General features: G+C 36.3%; 1 protein-coding gene across 3 annotated transcripts in view; it reads left to right on the forward strand.

The window, feature by feature from the left end:
• The window catches only part of PLCL2 (phospholipase C like 2), a 100,893-nt gene that overhangs the window by 63,665 nt on the left and 20,203 nt on the right, over nucleotides 1-17,025 (forward strand). For all 3 annotated transcript variants that reach the window (XM_069007241.1, XM_069007243.1, XM_069007242.1), the window contains one exon: nucleotides 13,123-13,198. In XM_069007241.1, the coding sequence (XP_068863342.1) occupies nucleotides 13,123-13,198 (76 nt within the window). The remainder of the gene's footprint in view (nucleotides 1-13,122; nucleotides 13,199-17,025) is intronic.

The raw sequence follows: 17,025 nt of genomic DNA on the forward strand, positions 1-17,025 counted from the left end.
ACATTGTGAAACAATGTGGGAGACATCTGTGTCATCCTTTCCTCAGAGAGAGAAGAGATGTGACAGTGTTTAGTTTGATCTTGGTATTTGCTATAGTGGCCGATGTTTGGAGTCTGACAGTTTTATAGATGGTGGGAGGGGTTGTATGATTTTGGTGTATATTAATATAATGAGCCCTCAAAAGCACAAATCTTACCTTGTTAGTTTTGACTTGGGGATATTTTTGTCATGATTAATTAATACATGGGTGTAAAATTCTGCTTAATAATGAGAGCTCTTTATCCTGAATTGAGAAAGGGTAGATGCACTGTCAAAGTAATGATTACCTACTTGTCTTACTTTCTGCTGGTTTAGGCCTCCATATAGGTCAGAATTATGTAACTGTGTACTTCCAGTGTGTCAAGTACTGTATGAAATCATGTGGATAACAAAGATAGAGTTAAATGTTTATGAAACAAACTTTGGTTGGTATCATAAATGCACAGGTAGGCTGTTGTTACCTTGTGTGTCCTCTCAATGTGGCATATGTAATGGCATTCTCAAAGTGTGATTGTTTCAGGTTCATATTTTTAACTAATGAAGGGATTCTTATTTGTCAGAAACACTCTCTTTTCTATAAAATGATAATAAACATAGAAAGTAGTATTCAAGATTTTAATTATTCAGATTTTGTTTACATTGGGAGTGCTTGAAGGACTCATTGTTGCTCTGTAAGGTGAGAAAGGATGCAAGACCTTAGCAGCAGGGCAGTCAGTCCACATTGAAATAATTACAAATAAGTGCAATACTGCAGGGGTACCTGGAAAAAAAAGAGTATCTTCAGTGTAGCATAGGTACATATATTTGTTAAAGAAACAGTGAGGTAAATAATAATAAAAAATATATCAGTAGATACTTGGGATTTTTGCCTTTTAAAAATAGCACATAATGCTTTCTTAAATTGCCTGCATTCAGTGCTGTATTAATGGAGGAGCTGTTAAGTGACCAAGGCTAGTACTATTCTTGGGTTAAAAAACTCTCCTATTCATGTAATAGGAACTGGAGTGTCTTTTCAGGACAATGAAAACCAAATATAGCTAGGAATTTTTTGAGAAAGGCAAAATTTTAAGGTGTGTATTTTTCTGTAGCTTCTCCATGCTCCTGAGTATTTTTCACCCTACCATCTTTTCACTGTTTAACAATGTTTTATTTTTCCCTCTTGTTCATGAACTTCAGCCTCCTTTATGTGATACTTCAGCATGCACTCTGTTGGTGTCATCACACCCATCACTGATCAGTGCTGCAGACTGAAGCTTGGAGTTAAGGCAAGTGCCTCTTCCACACCATTGCATGTTTTTTTAATGTCTTATAACCTTTAAGATAAACAGTAAGTAAACCTAAAAAAGTTATACTATGGCGAGAGAAAAAAAAAATTATCTCACCCTAAGTCTGCAGCATTATTCAGTGATGAGTATAGTAGCACTGCAAAGATATGCTAGAGGATCATATAAATAAAGCTAGACACTGTTGAGAACCTGACTGTCTCTGTTTGCCCTTAGTAGAGGATGAAGTGTCCCATCTGCTGAAGATAAGCAGGCAATGAATGCAAGCAGGCATTTGCTTCTAAGAGAAAAACTAACACAGAACAGGCAGATAACTGTACCTGTGTGAAAAAGAAGTAAGTCTGCCACAGTAATTAGAGTTAGATGTTATTAAATCCTAATTAGGTAATGCTGCTAGTTCCTTTTTTATTTTTTTCTTTTCAGTTTCTGGGGGTGGGTAGTTTTAAATTTTTTTTAAAATTTTGAGCTTATTTTGTAATTCAGAATGTCTACAGAATGCAGTATAGGTCTGTATTTGATTTAATTAAATAAAAAAAAATGAATAGATTTTGTATATACACCCTAGGGATGGACTCCATCCCATTGGAAAGCAGATAGTTTTACACTATACTGGTAGAGTTACAGACTGGACTGATGCTAATAAGGCTTATTAAAAGACTATCTGAAAAGGACCAATTGTCAAGGTTTTGGTAAAATGTCAGTAGTCTCTCATACTTCAGCTACTGCTCAAAATCTTAAATGTTCATTGCTTTTAAAACTCATCTTGATATTAACATAGGTTAATTGAGTGAAGCATGTTGGATTGAACCTCATAATTCTGAAGGAAGCAAAGGGTGTATCCATTGCCTCTTTCACAGGGCCTGAGAAAGAGTGATTAGCAGATCTGTTTTGAGTTACACTTAGCTGATAAAATCTGTATTAGCTACCTGTTGTTGATGTAGGTCCTTGGTTATGGTTACTGTGCAAATACAGTATGAAGGATTACAGTCATCATGCTGTGGTTATAGATTTGTATCTTGAGGGAACAAGTAGAGCAAGACATTTCTATTTCAACTCAGCCTACTAATGTGTCAGAGTTATTCAGCTGAGAAGTCTTTGTTCCCTGAATTACTCTTTGAGGTTGCAAACTTCTGGGCAACCAAAAAATACTGGATCCAGTGCTGGTAATTCTCTCCTAAAACTGAGTATGTTGCTTCAGCTCTTGCATAGGCCTAAATATTCAGTTCCTGATTGTGTCAGAGGAGGCTGAGTTCAATGTCACCAATTTCCTGTAGTAGAACTCAATCTTTGGATATCACATGATTTTAAATCACATTATAACATCTGCCCACCACTTGTATTGTGCAGTAGAAGAAAATTCAGATTTTTTCCATATGGTCCCTTTCCTGAGGAATATGTGACTGGCATAGACCATGATAGCTGTGTTCTCAACCCAGCTGGTTCAGAATGTTGTTCTTGAGCCCATGACTTTGAAGTCGAGCTCCTTGAGTGTTCCATGTTACAATTTAGCTCTTAGCGTTATCTGGCTTATGAAAAAGAGAACATAGGGCTTTGCACAGAAGGTTGAAAAGCTATTATTCCTTGCTTTTATACTTGAGAGCATGACTGTATAAAACAAAAAAAAAGATAAAAGAAGTAGACAAAAAAACAGACATCACAGACACTCTACAGGTACTACCTGGGGAGTTTGAAGTAAATATGTACCACTTATCAAAAAACAGTTGAGGACAACAAAATGGAGGACATCCTCATGAAAAGAAGGCATCTTCCAAAAAGCTGAAGTCATGTGCAAATGGGGAAGACAGGATCGATATTTAACCCTGCCATGGTTAAATAAGCAATAAAAGAAAACTGACAATGAAGAATTTCAAGAATGATCTGCACAGACTTAAGAATAACAGTAACCTCTTTTCTGAAAGTACCAGAAATAGGAAGTCTGTAAAAGATTGTGTAAGATCACTAGTTGATCAATGTATAAAAGAAAACCCCATCTAAAGAGGTAAAGCCACAAAACTTAATTAGTTTTTGCATCCATATACCTGTAGAGATTAAGGTTTCACATGAAACGCTTCTTTATGAAAGACTGATTGGAGAATTAATCTCTAACTGAAATGCTGACAGAAGATATTACACAGGAAAGGCAAAAGACTGGGAAAATAATATACCAGAAAGAGGAGATACTCATTTAAGAGTTCTGAAAGATCTCAAGAGTTGATGTATCAAAACTGCTAATTGTTGTGTGTATTCTCTCACTTAGAACTGACTATCAAAGTTGTTAGTGTGGTGCCAGTGTTTTAAGAGATTTCCATGGAAGATGATGAAATTACAGATCAGACAGGCTGACATCTGTACTGTGAAAATGGGTAGAAACTGTTTTGAAGAAGAAAATTAAAGGAAACATGGAGAAATGTGTCATGTTGGGGAAGAGTCAATACAACTTTTATAAAATGAAGGGCTCATTAATCCCTTGGAGTTCTTTGATGTCAAAAAACATGTAGACACAGCAGATCAGTCTGGTAAGATTTTCCAAAGCATTTGACAAAGTTTCCTTTTAAATGCTCATATTGAAATGAAGTTACCATTAAATTTTTAGACTTTTAAAATTCTTAGATCTTTTATGGTAGCTAAAGTGAATGTTGAACTTAACCTGGTGCTCCAGCAGGAAAAGAACTGTTAAAGACAGTTGCTTGTGTTGATTTTTGCATTAAGGGTGTGTTTTTCCAGTAAGAAGATTAGAGATAGTAGGTATAGCTCCTGCAACTTTGATCTAGCTAAAGTAGCTAAGTACTCTGGAAGCTGTATGAATTAATGCTGCCCCCAGATTTGCAAAGATCATTGAGGTGTGAGGTATGTAGCTGCTTAGACTTTCAACAGCTTTCTCAGTCTTAGCGGTAGATTGTTATTATGTGTGTTAAAACAGTAAATTTCAGAGTTGGCAATACAAATGCAGTATTTAAATTGTGATAACACACAGTGTCTCTCTGTTTCCGTTATTGCCTCTGGCTTTCTGCAGTATTGGTTAGTTTCATTGTCACTCTGCAGAATAGAACTGTTTTATTTAAGTAATAAATGGATATAGTTCAGTGGTGAAGAGATCTAAGGGAAGACATCTATCATTCATTGCAAGTTAATATTGCAAATAGCCCAGGTAATGGTTTTTGCCATGTTTAATAAATTATAACAATTGTAGATCCAGGTTTTTGAGATGAATTGAAATAGTTACTGATTGTGTAGCTGTTAGTCTGTCACAAAAACTGAAAACAAAGCATTCATGGAAAATATAGTGAATAGCTTGGACGTTTTCTTCAGAAAGAGTTGTGCTGCTTATTATTGGTTTTTATTTTCCTGTTTTATAACAGCATGAAGGTTGTAATTATGCTTCCAAAAACAGAGCTGCAGATGATAACCTTAGCTTATGCTAGGCTTTTTCAGTCCACAAAGCAAGCATCTAATTTTGGATACTCAAGACTCCAATGCCAAATGTTGTAAAGTATGAGCTGTTTTGCATTGATTGAAAAGCTCTGATAATGACAATTTAATGCTTCTGTGAAGTCAAGATTTCTGCATTTCTTGATGAGATCATGAACGGTGAAGCTTTTTGTATCCTCTCATTTGTCCCATTTTGTCTAATGGCTGACTCACAGTATTCAAAAGAGCATAAAATAATATGGCTACTTAGGACGAGGAGTTCGTGTAGCTTTCTGTCCTGTTTTAATGTAGTCCAATGAAATGTTTATGGAAGAGCATAAAAATAGGTTACATGCATAGCAGCTTCTCATATGTATTCCATATTTCCAATAGTAGTTCTCTTTCCCAATAAATTTTAAATTTTCTGTTTGTATTTTTGATTCCATCTGTGTGAAAAAAATTGTGATTATTAGAACTGCTACTGACAGTTCTTGTTTCAGAAATAATGCTACCTACTAATTTTTTCACACAGATGATAGATTTTTGCTTCTTGTACAGGTAGAGGATATTTTCATTTGATATATATGTCCTTACTTATTGTCCACTTATCACATAGCTTTTCATTCTATCAGCTTTAGTTTAAAAATTATGAAAATCATTTTGCTACAACAACCAGATTATCAGGAAAGTGAAGAGAAGTGACTGTTGGATTTAAAAGCGTTTATTGTCTTTGGGTGCATAGTTTGGAAGAGAGCTGCTGATTATTATATTTAGTCTGTCTTCAACCTAGTCTTTCTCATATACTTGACTCATGAGGAATTAAGGACAAATAGAAGACTTTTTAATGGAGGACTTGTGGACCATTTGTTCCTTTGGTAAATTTTCTTAAACTGGGGGAAAATTAATTCATTTTGGGACACTGCTGCAGAATTAACAGATTATGTCCTATTTTTTCTCAGGCCTACAAGAATTAGTTTTGGTAAGTGGATTTCATATCTTTTGATCCTGCAATGTATTATGGCATAATCTTGGCTTGGTTCTTTCTGAAGACAAAAAACCCTTTTCCATGTACGTGTTTTCTAGAATATAAAACATTTCAAAAAGAGATGAGAGAGGAAAGGTTGGCTGAAAAAGCTAAACCGGTAGTCTGTTCCTATGTTTTTTCCATTTAACTGGATAAACTGCCAGTGTCAGGTACAGCATTACATTTTTATCATAATATGTCAGTGAATTCAGTAAGCATAATGGAAATTTCATCTGTATTTTTTTTGAATAGGACAGTGGTTTAAAGTCTGAGGAGAAACATAATACTTGATTATATCATAACATATGTTATGCTCGAGGGAGGTGATCCTTCCCCTCTATGCAGCTCTGGTGAGGCCACACCTGCAGTGCTGTGTCTGGTCCTGGGTTCCCCAGCACAAGGGAGCCATGGACGTGCTGAAAAGTCAGACAAAGGGCCACAAAAGTGAGGGAGCATCTCTCCTACACGGAAAGGCTGAGGGAGCTGGGACAGTTGAGTCTGGAGAAAAGAAGGCTGAGGAGGATCTCATCAATGTATCCAAATGCCTGAGGAGAGGGTGCAGAGAGGCCAGAGGTGGGCTATTTTCATGCGTGCCCAGTGATAGGAGAAAAGGCATGAAATGAAAAACAGGAGGCTCTGTCAGAACATCAGGTGACACTTTTTGACTGTGAGGGTGACTGGACTTGGGAGCAGGTTGCCCAGAGAGGTTGTGGAGTCTCCAGCCTTGGAGATACTCAAAAGCCATCTGGACATGGCCCTGGGCAGCCAGCCATGGTAGGGGGCCCTGCATGAGCAAGGGGCTTTGGACCACATGACCTCCTGAGGTTCCTTCTAGCCTCAGTGACTCTGTTTCTGTGCTAAACTTATTTTCTTGCATAGTTGAAGAAATATTTTCTAATTTAGACAATACATTTGCTAAAAACCTCACTCTTTGAAAGAAATTTGGTTTGATGTGAAGAGTCCTTTGTGTGTAGAGAAGGAGCAATTAGCAGCTTTATTTTCTTACCTTGGTGCTGTGGACTGTATTTGGGTACAAGAAAGATCAGCTTTTGTTTATAGAGCTTTGAACTTTCTGTGCAAAACCGCACCTGATTTTTATCTATAATGAAGTTACTATTGATTGTTGTCTTGAGCCAGAAAACTGAGTTCTTTTTACTGGTGATATCAACTTTACTAAAATCTTTTCTTACATAGAGACATTTAGCTTGGAAGGCACCTCTGGAGATCATCTAATCCCAAATTATGCTGCTCAAAGCAGCATCAGACAGAGCAGGTTGCCCAGGACTGTGTCCAGTTGGCTGTTGAACATCACCGAGGGTGGAGACTCCGCAGTCTCTCTGGGAAACCGCTTCCAGGGTTTGACTATCCAAGATTCCCCCTGATTCCCTCTTCTCCAGGCTGACCAGTCCCAGCCCTCTCAGCCTCTCCTCATGTAAAAGATGCTCCAGTTCCTTACATCTCTGTGACTTTGTGCTGGACAGTAGTCCATATATTGTACTGTAAAACCCCAAACTGGGATGAATGCTTCAGCTGCGGCCTCACAAGAAGGAGATTGGAAAAACTCAGCATGGCTTTACAAAAGGGAAATCAGGCTTAGCCGACCTGTAGCCTTCTACAATGAGGTGACAGTCTTGGCAGAGCAGAGGAAAGCAGTGAATGTTTTTTTCTTGGTAAAAGTCAACTTCTGTTGTTTATGGTGGTCCTGTTAGAAGCTGGATGTTTCAGAATTCTTTCAGTGTGGTGTCCATACTGTTAGAACAATTCATTTGAGTTGTGAGGTTTAATATGAGTTTGCAATCTGATTTTACAGTAATTTCCTTTCTTATTTGCTATAACACCATTCTTCTCCAGTGGAAAATAAAAGGCAGCACATATAGCTTAAAACAACTCCTTATGCAGCTACAGAGCAAACTGACCATGGCAGTTTTCACTGAAAGGAGTAAGAACAGTTCTTCTGCTTGTTCCAGTGCCACAACAAAGATGCCTTCTGGTGCATTGACATTAAATACTGGACTGCTTGGATACAATTTATACATATACTCAATTAGAGCTGACCATGTTTTGTTTGAGTTACCAGTGCCTTTAATGGTTCTTGAGGGCAAAGGGTTTGTAAGGCGTGCCTACCAGAGTTCCTTTCCTTACTGTAACTGCTTGGGGCAATGGTAGCAACTTCTGATCCTTGCTGTGTAACATATCTTTTGAAGTGCTGCAGATGCTATTAGCAGTTTAGGGTGCCATTTGTTTGGTTTCTTATTTTTGTCAAGTGCTGTTTGCTATTGGTGCTGTTTGTACCATCCTGGGCTTAATAAAAGGTCTGGAAAAATGCAAATTACATTTTTATTGCTGCTGTTAAGAGCTCCAGTTTGACTTCTGAATACTAAAGATACGTACATTTATAAGAAATGGTGTAGTTTTTGGTTTCAGAAATATATGTAATATGCAGAAGTTTGGATGAAAGTAGAATGTGAGCACCATTTTAATGAAGATTTGATTTATACCTCCTGTAAGTATGGTTCCAGTTTTGCTGTTGGAATGTAGGTCTAACAGTATGGGCAACACATTCACAGATTTCAAAATCTAAATGTGTGGTGTGCTTTTCTTGCTAAAAATAGTGTTCATCCTTGGTGTTGCAATTCTGTCAGTGAAGGTGTTTTCTCTCACTGAGTTTCATCAGCCAGACACAATTTATCATAAGTTGGTTTTTCCATTTTAAAATGCAGCTGATGTCTCCTTGTGTGCTACCAACCAGTTCCACATGCAGAGGATTGAATAAATCCTGGGGTTTTGGAAAGAATTCTTTCCCAAGATCTGTGTTAAATGTGATGTTTAAAATATTTAGAGTTGAGTTCAGTTATATATTTTCCCCAAGATGGGGGCATAAACAGAATGTTTTATCTTCTGCCAGAAGACCTGTCTGAGCCTAGTAGAAATAGATCTTCACTTGTTCAAAATCAGCTGAAATTAAATTAATGGTCTCAAATACATGCATGTGTAAATACTTGCATTGATCTACATGGTGTTAGTTCATAGCACTTAACTCTTTCATAAAACAACAGATCAGACAACAAACTTTGAAACATAAAAAAGTTATTCTGAAGGGCAGTCTAGATGTGTATATCTTTAATTTTCCATAACTGTCTTAATGACAGAGTTCTGTTTTGCTGAGAGTGAGAATATTTCTTTATTTCAGTGTATGAGTTTTTAATTTGATTTGTGAGGACAGCGTCACGTAAGTGATGAACTGTTAACAATGCAGTTCCATCAGTTTGAAGCAGTAATTGGGATTTCTAACAATCATCACTGGCTTTTTAAGGCAGGAACAATATATAATAATACAGATCTCCAGTCCTCATTGAGAATTCTGTACTAATCATTTAGTGTTTATTTCTGAACCCCCTTAATAATAATTTAATTTTAAAAATATCTTTCTTGAGATTTGTCCATTTGTTAGAATAACTAGGTAAAATGCTTGCATGATTTAACGAACGGAGTTTGAAGATTATAACAAATAGATCAAACTGTCAGCATGGCCTCTTCAAAAATGTGGTGACTTCAAGGCACGTAGAGCATACTGTTCTGCATTTCCCATTTTCCACTGACCAGCAAAAAAAAATAGGATAGTCCAGTATGTCATGAGTACTTGAGAAGTTCTCTGGTCATGCTAAGATTGGGATGTGGTGGTGGGGTGGGAATTGAAGGAGAGTGGAAGCAATTCCAGCATTGTATAAATTCTGTATTTAAAATACATTTTTGGATATTTTGAGTCTTTGCCTCCAGAAAAAAAGCAACATAGGTTAGAACTGTGAATCAGTATTGTAAAAGGCTTGCTAGAAAATATAGCTTATTAAACTTCATGTAATGTGTTCTTTTCTTAGAATATGCATGGGTAATTTGCAATATATTTTTAATGATCAGCTGGTAACTGGTTCTTTGTTCCCCATTACATTTGTTTCCATTTCTCTTTCCAGATTTGTCACTGATAATATTCTAGAAGTTGGATGTGGTTAGAAAATGCCTGCGTATTGATTGACTTGTTCAATATAGACTAGTTTAAGCAGATTCCACTTGGTCTTTCTCCTCAATTTCCACCACTAATTTGCCTTGAGATTTCCATGTCTTATTCTGCTGCAGACATAGTGTTTCACACTGAAGCTCCTGCTTACTCATCATTTTCTATTTCAGTTTTATATCAATCATATGTATACATACCAGTATCATTTGGATTAGGCTAATTTTCTGTTTAAATATAACCATTTATACATAGTTGTTCTATATGCTGCGTCTACCAAAAGTCTTTCAGTCTCTGTGAATGTCTACATGAGTGTTGTCATGAGGTTATAATTTTGGCTTGAACACTAAGAAAGAACTCATGTTCAAACACTCCATAAGAGTAATTCAACAAATAGCTGAATACATACTAAAAGGTGACTGCGTGGTGAAGAGCAATGTAAGAATAAAATTATAATGAACTAATACTATTACTTTATTAATCAAGCATAACTAGAAGGTGACACCTACTCATGCACACAGCATACTGCTCCATTATTTTCTTAGTGAAGGACATTTGAAAATTGGGGTGTTCCATAATTCTGGTTGAATGGTAGTGGCAGTCAACCCCTGAATTATTGCTAGCTCCAGCCAGTTTTGCTCTGCAGTGCTGTTAATCTTAAATACAGCTTTGTATGTATTTTAGAGACCAAAGGTAATGAAAGTAACTGTTACTGGTCTTGATAATATAAAACTGGATATTAGAATAAATTCTGCCACATGAAATGCATTGCCATTTTTCTTCAGAAGTTGCAAAGAGGGCATTCCTTTTGATCTGAGGGTATTTAGCAGCTTTCCATACTGGAACTGTGAAATATGAAATTGGCATGTTGTTATAAATTCTTCAGTGTTAGCCTGGCCATGATGAAAGAACACTAATACAGTGATTAGTTTCTTTTCCTTTCATCTGCAGATCTAGTAAAACTTTCGTGTTTTGTCAAGACAGAAAGTAAACAAAAAAGCAGTAATGTAAGCATTTTTATTCATCTTAGAATTCTCTTGTTTCTGAAAATCAGTGCAGTGTCTCAGAGTGAGTTTTCTAATCAGCTGAGACTTGTTCTCCACTGCTTCTAAATTATTTGATGTGATGCAGGGCATATGAAGGAAGCTGAACAGATAGATATGTTCTGTGTCTATAATAGGACCTAACTGAGATGATTTAGAAATTACTTTATTACACACATGGGGTCAGGAAAACAGAGTAGGGCAGTTACAATATTTCTTAAAATTCCTTCAAAAGAAATACCTTGAACAGGCAGCACAGCTGTTCTCTTTTTTTATGAGCTCCAGTCAAAAGGGTGCTCAGGTTAAGGACTCATATTGATAGAGAATCCCTCTCTAGTCCTTATTATTGTGTATTAGCATCCCAAAAAAGCTTGAGCCATATGTGCTCAGCATTTCATTTTTCAAGGTGATTTTCAATGTAGAAAAACCTGCTTTACCATTTCCTTTCAGCTAGTTAGCAAAAGAACATCAGTTATTGGAAATATATTTGTGGGAGACATCAGCTGTGTTTTGGTTCTCTCCATTTAAGTTCATTGCAGAAACGAATGTGTTACATGACATACATACTGAAACAGGTAAATCCTTGCCTGTCAAGCAAATTTACAGTGATCTTATTTCAATTTCTGAATTCTGTTTTAGAGACTGAATAGTAATGAAACACTGTGAAATGGGGCTTTCTTCTTGATTGACTAGGAATAGTCAGTTTGCAGTGCTCCCTTTGTAGGTGAAATATAGTATTCTCTTACTTAAATTGTCTTCAATTTGTTACACTTAAATAGTAATCAGCATAGTTCTATTTATAGGTAGTTTTTGCTTGAGTGAACATTGATATTTATGTTCGAAGAACAATCCAGTTAAAAATGGGTAAGCTAAAGTTGCAGCTTAGCAACCTGATCAAGTTATTTTTACTTCATATATTATAATTTACTTTTATTTAAAACAACCCCAGCAACTGACATAATATAAATCAGGCTAAGTAGATACTTTAAACAGAGATTAATCAGGATGTGAGGATTAAATTAAGTTATCTAGTATGATGACCTCCACACACTCTAAAGTTGCTTATTCACATGCTGTTTATGTGTAGCATGAGCTAAAAATTTCAGGGTTTGCATCATTATCTTTATTGGTTCAAATCAAAATAATAAAAATAGAACTAGAATTATTTTTAAATGCTTTGTCATTTGTTTAAACCAGATTTTTGTGCAGCTGGCAGTTATAGAAGCCTGTAGAGTAGTTTGTCTGTGCAGGTGTTTTTCCTCCTCACTTGCGCACTTGTCACAATCAAAAATCTGAGACTTGCTTGCCTGCTTCTCAAAATTGATTTATGCCTTCCTTAGAGCAATGTTCAGAAAAACAGCCTCAATGTCATTCAGCTGGAGAAGGTTCTTTCTAATACATGTGAGGAAGCCATGCCTCTTACAGTAATTTTTCTCTGAGGAAGAGTGTTAGAGGGGTTTGGGTTTTTTTCCCTGTAAAATGGAATATTCTTCCTCATAAAAGAAAATTGTGGTCTCCTAATAAAAAGCAAGCTCCACATGAACACCCACGTAGGTAACATGTCAAAATCTAGTCATTGTTTTAGTGGAGAGAAAATTGTCTGCTTGGGTGGATACCGGAGACGTCAGTGGAGTGGGTAAGGTGTGAAGCAAAGTTGTTACTTCTCAAAACATACCCTAGGCTGAAAAACCTGCACGGTTCCATCTTAGTAACTGTGCATTCAGCTGGGATTCCCTGAAAGGCTTTTTGTTTAGAAAGATCAGCTAAAGGAATAATTTATTTTTCTTATCCTCCACTACCAGCCTATTGCTTTCGTCCATGGAGCATTGTCTCATACATATGTGCAGGTCAAGCCATATAAGGGAAGATGTAGAGGAAAAAATCTGGAAAAGCAATGGAATGATGCCTAGGAAAAAGGAAGCACTGGGTAATGAGTGGTCATCATCCTGAATGTTGGAATGAATGAGGAAGAGGAAAAATTGCATCCGGGTTATCTCACCCAAGCCACCAAAAGTGAATTACCTGGTTGTATCACTTCCAGTTGCTTTGCTAGTCAGTGAACTATGGAGTAGACATTTTGCTTCAGTATTCACAGATCCCAGCCCAAAATCATTGTATTTTTTATGTCTTTATGCTACATTAGGGCACTTCTCTGCCTTGTTATGACCAGGAAAATGAGTGTATTCATTATGTTAATGATAAATATTAGTTTATTGATTTCGGTTCAATTTTAAGCATCTTTTACAGATTAAAAATTTTAAGTAAAAATTTAATTCTACTGATATTTCTGTATATTTTAATTTATTTTCTCTACAGATGATTCACACCATCAAGACTCTAGTTGAAAATACAGATAGCTTATATGAGAAGATAGTACAGTGTCAGAAAGCAGGTAAGTGCAAGTTGCTTTTGAAAAATATTATACAGAACTTACTGCATTTTTTATTTTCCAAAACTTTTAATCAATATTCAACTGTAGCAAAAAATAACCCAAAAACCAAACAACAACAAAAAACCTCATACAAAAAAAAAGAGATGACTGTAATTTAGGCACATCCAGTAAGAGTGGAAAGACATTTCAAATCATAGAAATCAAAGATTCATAGAATTACATCTTGAATTTGGAAGTTGCAAGTATTTTATATATGGACAGTAGCTTGTCAGTATAGTCATTTCCACAAATGAAAACATAAGATTACAGGAAACAAAGAGAATGATCCTCCTTCATGCTGAAATGTTTTAACCATTTACTCGTAGCTCCTCTTTCTCTATGAGGGAACTTTTTTTCTTTTGTTGTGGTAGCCCAATGTCTTCAAGAGCCTTGGTGAAGCTTGAATTGTCAGAAGAACATTGCCTTCTGATAATTACGTGACAGTAGTTCAAATATTTCATTCCCATGTTTCTCTAGACCTGTTGGGTGGTTCTGTGTTGGTTCCACAGGTTCTCTGAAAGTTTTCCTGGGTCTGATACACATTTTAAATAGATGGTATAACTACTTCTTAATCCCTTCACAAACTGACCCTTTTTTATGTGATATTTTGTAACAGTTTTCTCATTTGGACGCAACTGAGTTTTGAAGGTTTCCTTCTTGTTTTGATAGTATGTCTGACCTTGCTGTTTAATCATGCTTGTTTTCTTTTGATCTTTTAACTGTTTTATAAATAATGTTACAAATTTGCTCAAAGTGATGCATCACATTTTGCATCAGAAACAGGAATGCTGCCAAAGAGTCAGCCAAAGCATTTACAACCATGTTTTGCATGACTCAATTGGGATAAAAGCTTTTTATATACAAATAAATTTTTATCCACCTGATATTCAGCATCCTGCAGCTCCTGTCATCTTCCATGATTTTCTTCCATTCTCTGATTCACTTCTCTGCTCTCCTTCAAATTCCAGGGTCTTAGTTTTGTTCTCTCCCTCCTACCATTCCCCTCCACCCCCCCCCAAAAAAGCTCTTACACCCTCAGCCTTCATTTGCAAATTCTCTCCTATTAACAGTAGCTTCCAGCTCAGATCAGCAGCAGGGAAGGCTTACCCACTCTGAATTTCTAGATCTCCCCTTGATTTACAGCACATACTTCAGATTCTGTGAACTTTAGTTAAGCCACAGAACTGTCAAAATGCCTGAAAATTTTAAGTTGTCCTATTTACTTCAAGTTGTCAAACATAAAGAATCGTAAATACCATGAGTGACAGAATATTATTTCACATATCTTATTGATAGATGTAGAGATTTATCCAAAATACTGTGATGGTTTTGGCCAGGATAGTTATTTTTCTTCCTAGTAGCTGGTATGGGACTGTGTTATAGAGTTGTGCTTAAAAACAGGGCTGATAATGCAGAGATGTTTTTGTTACTGCTGAGCAGTGCTCACACAGAATGAAGTCCTTGTTTTGGTGTGCTTGTGTGCACGGCTTTTGCTTTACCCATTAAACTGTCTTTTTCTCAACCCACGAGTTTTCTCACTTCTACTCTTCCGGTTCTCTCCCCCATCCCACCCAGGAGGAGTAAGCAAATGTGCAGTACTTGGTTGCTGGCTGGGGTTAAACCACAACAAGAGCAAACACAAAATATATTGTGCTGTCGTAAGGAGGTTGTCTGGTAGATATGTGTTCTTGTTTCTTAAATAATTTCCCATTTATGTGGTGATAGTGTGCCATTTTTTTTTTTTAGTGTCACCAGTGTCTTAAGCAGCTTAAATCCTTGGTTAGAGGTAAGGCAAAAGGTACTTGCCCAAATTTTTGTATTTTTTAGAATAGTTGCTCTTCAGAAAAAATTGCTTTGTACTAGCTTATATGGATTCCTGTTAACTTCCGTATGTCTGACTTTCTTGAGTCTCACCACCTTATTTTATGTGGGGAACAGTTGGGTCCAGGAATCCTTTGTTTAAGAATTAAACTTAAAGCCCATGCTAAAGAGTGGAGATTTTGATCTCCTTCAAATGAGAACCCTCCAGCATGGTGACATAAGCCTAAGTATGGATTATGTAATAGATCCTGCTATTTAGGGCAGCTTTAGCCCTGCAGGGTCAAGGCATTTTTTTAAGATGAATGAGCTGAACTGAATTACCTTTTAATATCAATGGGCTTTGAAGATTATCTTAGGACTGATTGATCTCATGATCTCAGTAGATGCTACTTTCTTTAATTACGAGTAAAAGATTATATGTTATCCTATGTGGTTTCTTGATAAGGAGAAAGCAAAATCATGCCTTTGTCTGGGATTTTTTGTTCTGTGGCTTAAAGAGTGAAAAAGCTGCTAAAATAACAAGTACACAAGCTGCCAATAAGCAGTAAATTTTTGTTGTCATAACCAGGCTTATAAGAGAATTTTTTTAAATAGGCAAAGTCGATTCACTCTGTCAAACTGTTTTCTGTCTTAAGTTTAATAATAAGACTTTTGGCCTCCTATAAGATTCAGACCTAATTTGAAAATAAATGCAGTGTTATTTCTTAGGTTGATGGCCTATTGGATAAGCAAAGATACAATTACTGAGATGGCTATTTTCAGAATTCAGGTTCTTTGCTATTAATATTCTCTGAGGCCATTTAACTGTGAACATCTCTCCTCATTTTGCTTCTTTAAAATTAAATAAAATATCAGCATATTAATTCAGCTCAACACATTCAGTTCTTAGTTAAGTAGTTACTGAAAGCATTTTAGATACATGAATATTGAAAAGATATGGGAACATGATATTGCTTTGCTTCCCACTGTACTTATCTTCTTTTCAGAATTAAGAAAAAAATCCATATAACTTCAAGATGACTGCAGTGCCATTTATTTTATTACTATTAAGCCAGTTACAGATGCTGCAAGAAAATAGAATCTAGGTGCTAAAGGGAATTTGAAGATAATCTGGTCGATTCCCTTTATCTCTTAGAGACCTAAAATGTTCCTGTTATCTTTGCTAGCGTAAAGAATTTGAATGTCCAGATCACCTTACCCCACTTATAGCCTCCTTTGTACCCAAATCACATCATTCCTGTACTCCTCTTTTGAATCTTCCATTGCATTTTTTGCTTTATAATTCAAATACTGCTTGAGCTCATCCCTGGTTAGAAGGGAGAATCACAACTTAGGAATTCATTTTGGCATTCAGCAGTGGAAGCTCAGAATATTCCAAATATTCATTAAATTATGGGGAGCAATAACTACCAAACACAGCTTGCCAGTGTAAAGAATTACTGAACTTAATCAAATGTAGATATGACTGGAGGGTTTCTGGGCAACTTGGTCTAGTGGAAGGTATTCCTGCCCATGGCAGAGGGTTTGGATCTAGATGATCTTTAATGTTGCTTGGAACCCCAGACCATTCTATGATTCGATAATCTTGTGAAATATAACATCAGTAAGGGTTAATTAATGAGTGTAGGGAAAAGGTAGCCTTGGTAATATGTGTAAGGAATGGTCTCTGAGGTTTCTGTTTTAATTCAGGAAATGAAGTTATTGTAAAGAGTTCTGGCAGTGTCAATTTCCTGGTAATACGATGCATAAATGTGTATTTCATCACTGTTTGCTCAAGCTAAAAGAGTTCAGATTCATAAAAAACATACATATTGCTTTCCATATGGTTTTATAGGCATAACCTTCCCTAGTTATCTGTGCAGCCAGAATTCTTGTTCAGATTCTTATTTTCTGGAATCTCAGCTACACTGTCCTTTCTTTGCATTTGACCATCATAGTTTTGCCTAACACACGTCATTTTCCTGGCT

This window comes from Aphelocoma coerulescens, chromosome 2 (genome assembly GCF_041296385.1).
Source record: "Aphelocoma coerulescens isolate FSJ_1873_10779 chromosome 2, UR_Acoe_1.0, whole genome shotgun sequence".
In the NCBI taxonomy this organism is placed as follows: Eukaryota; Metazoa; Chordata; class Aves; order Passeriformes; family Corvidae; genus Aphelocoma; species Aphelocoma coerulescens.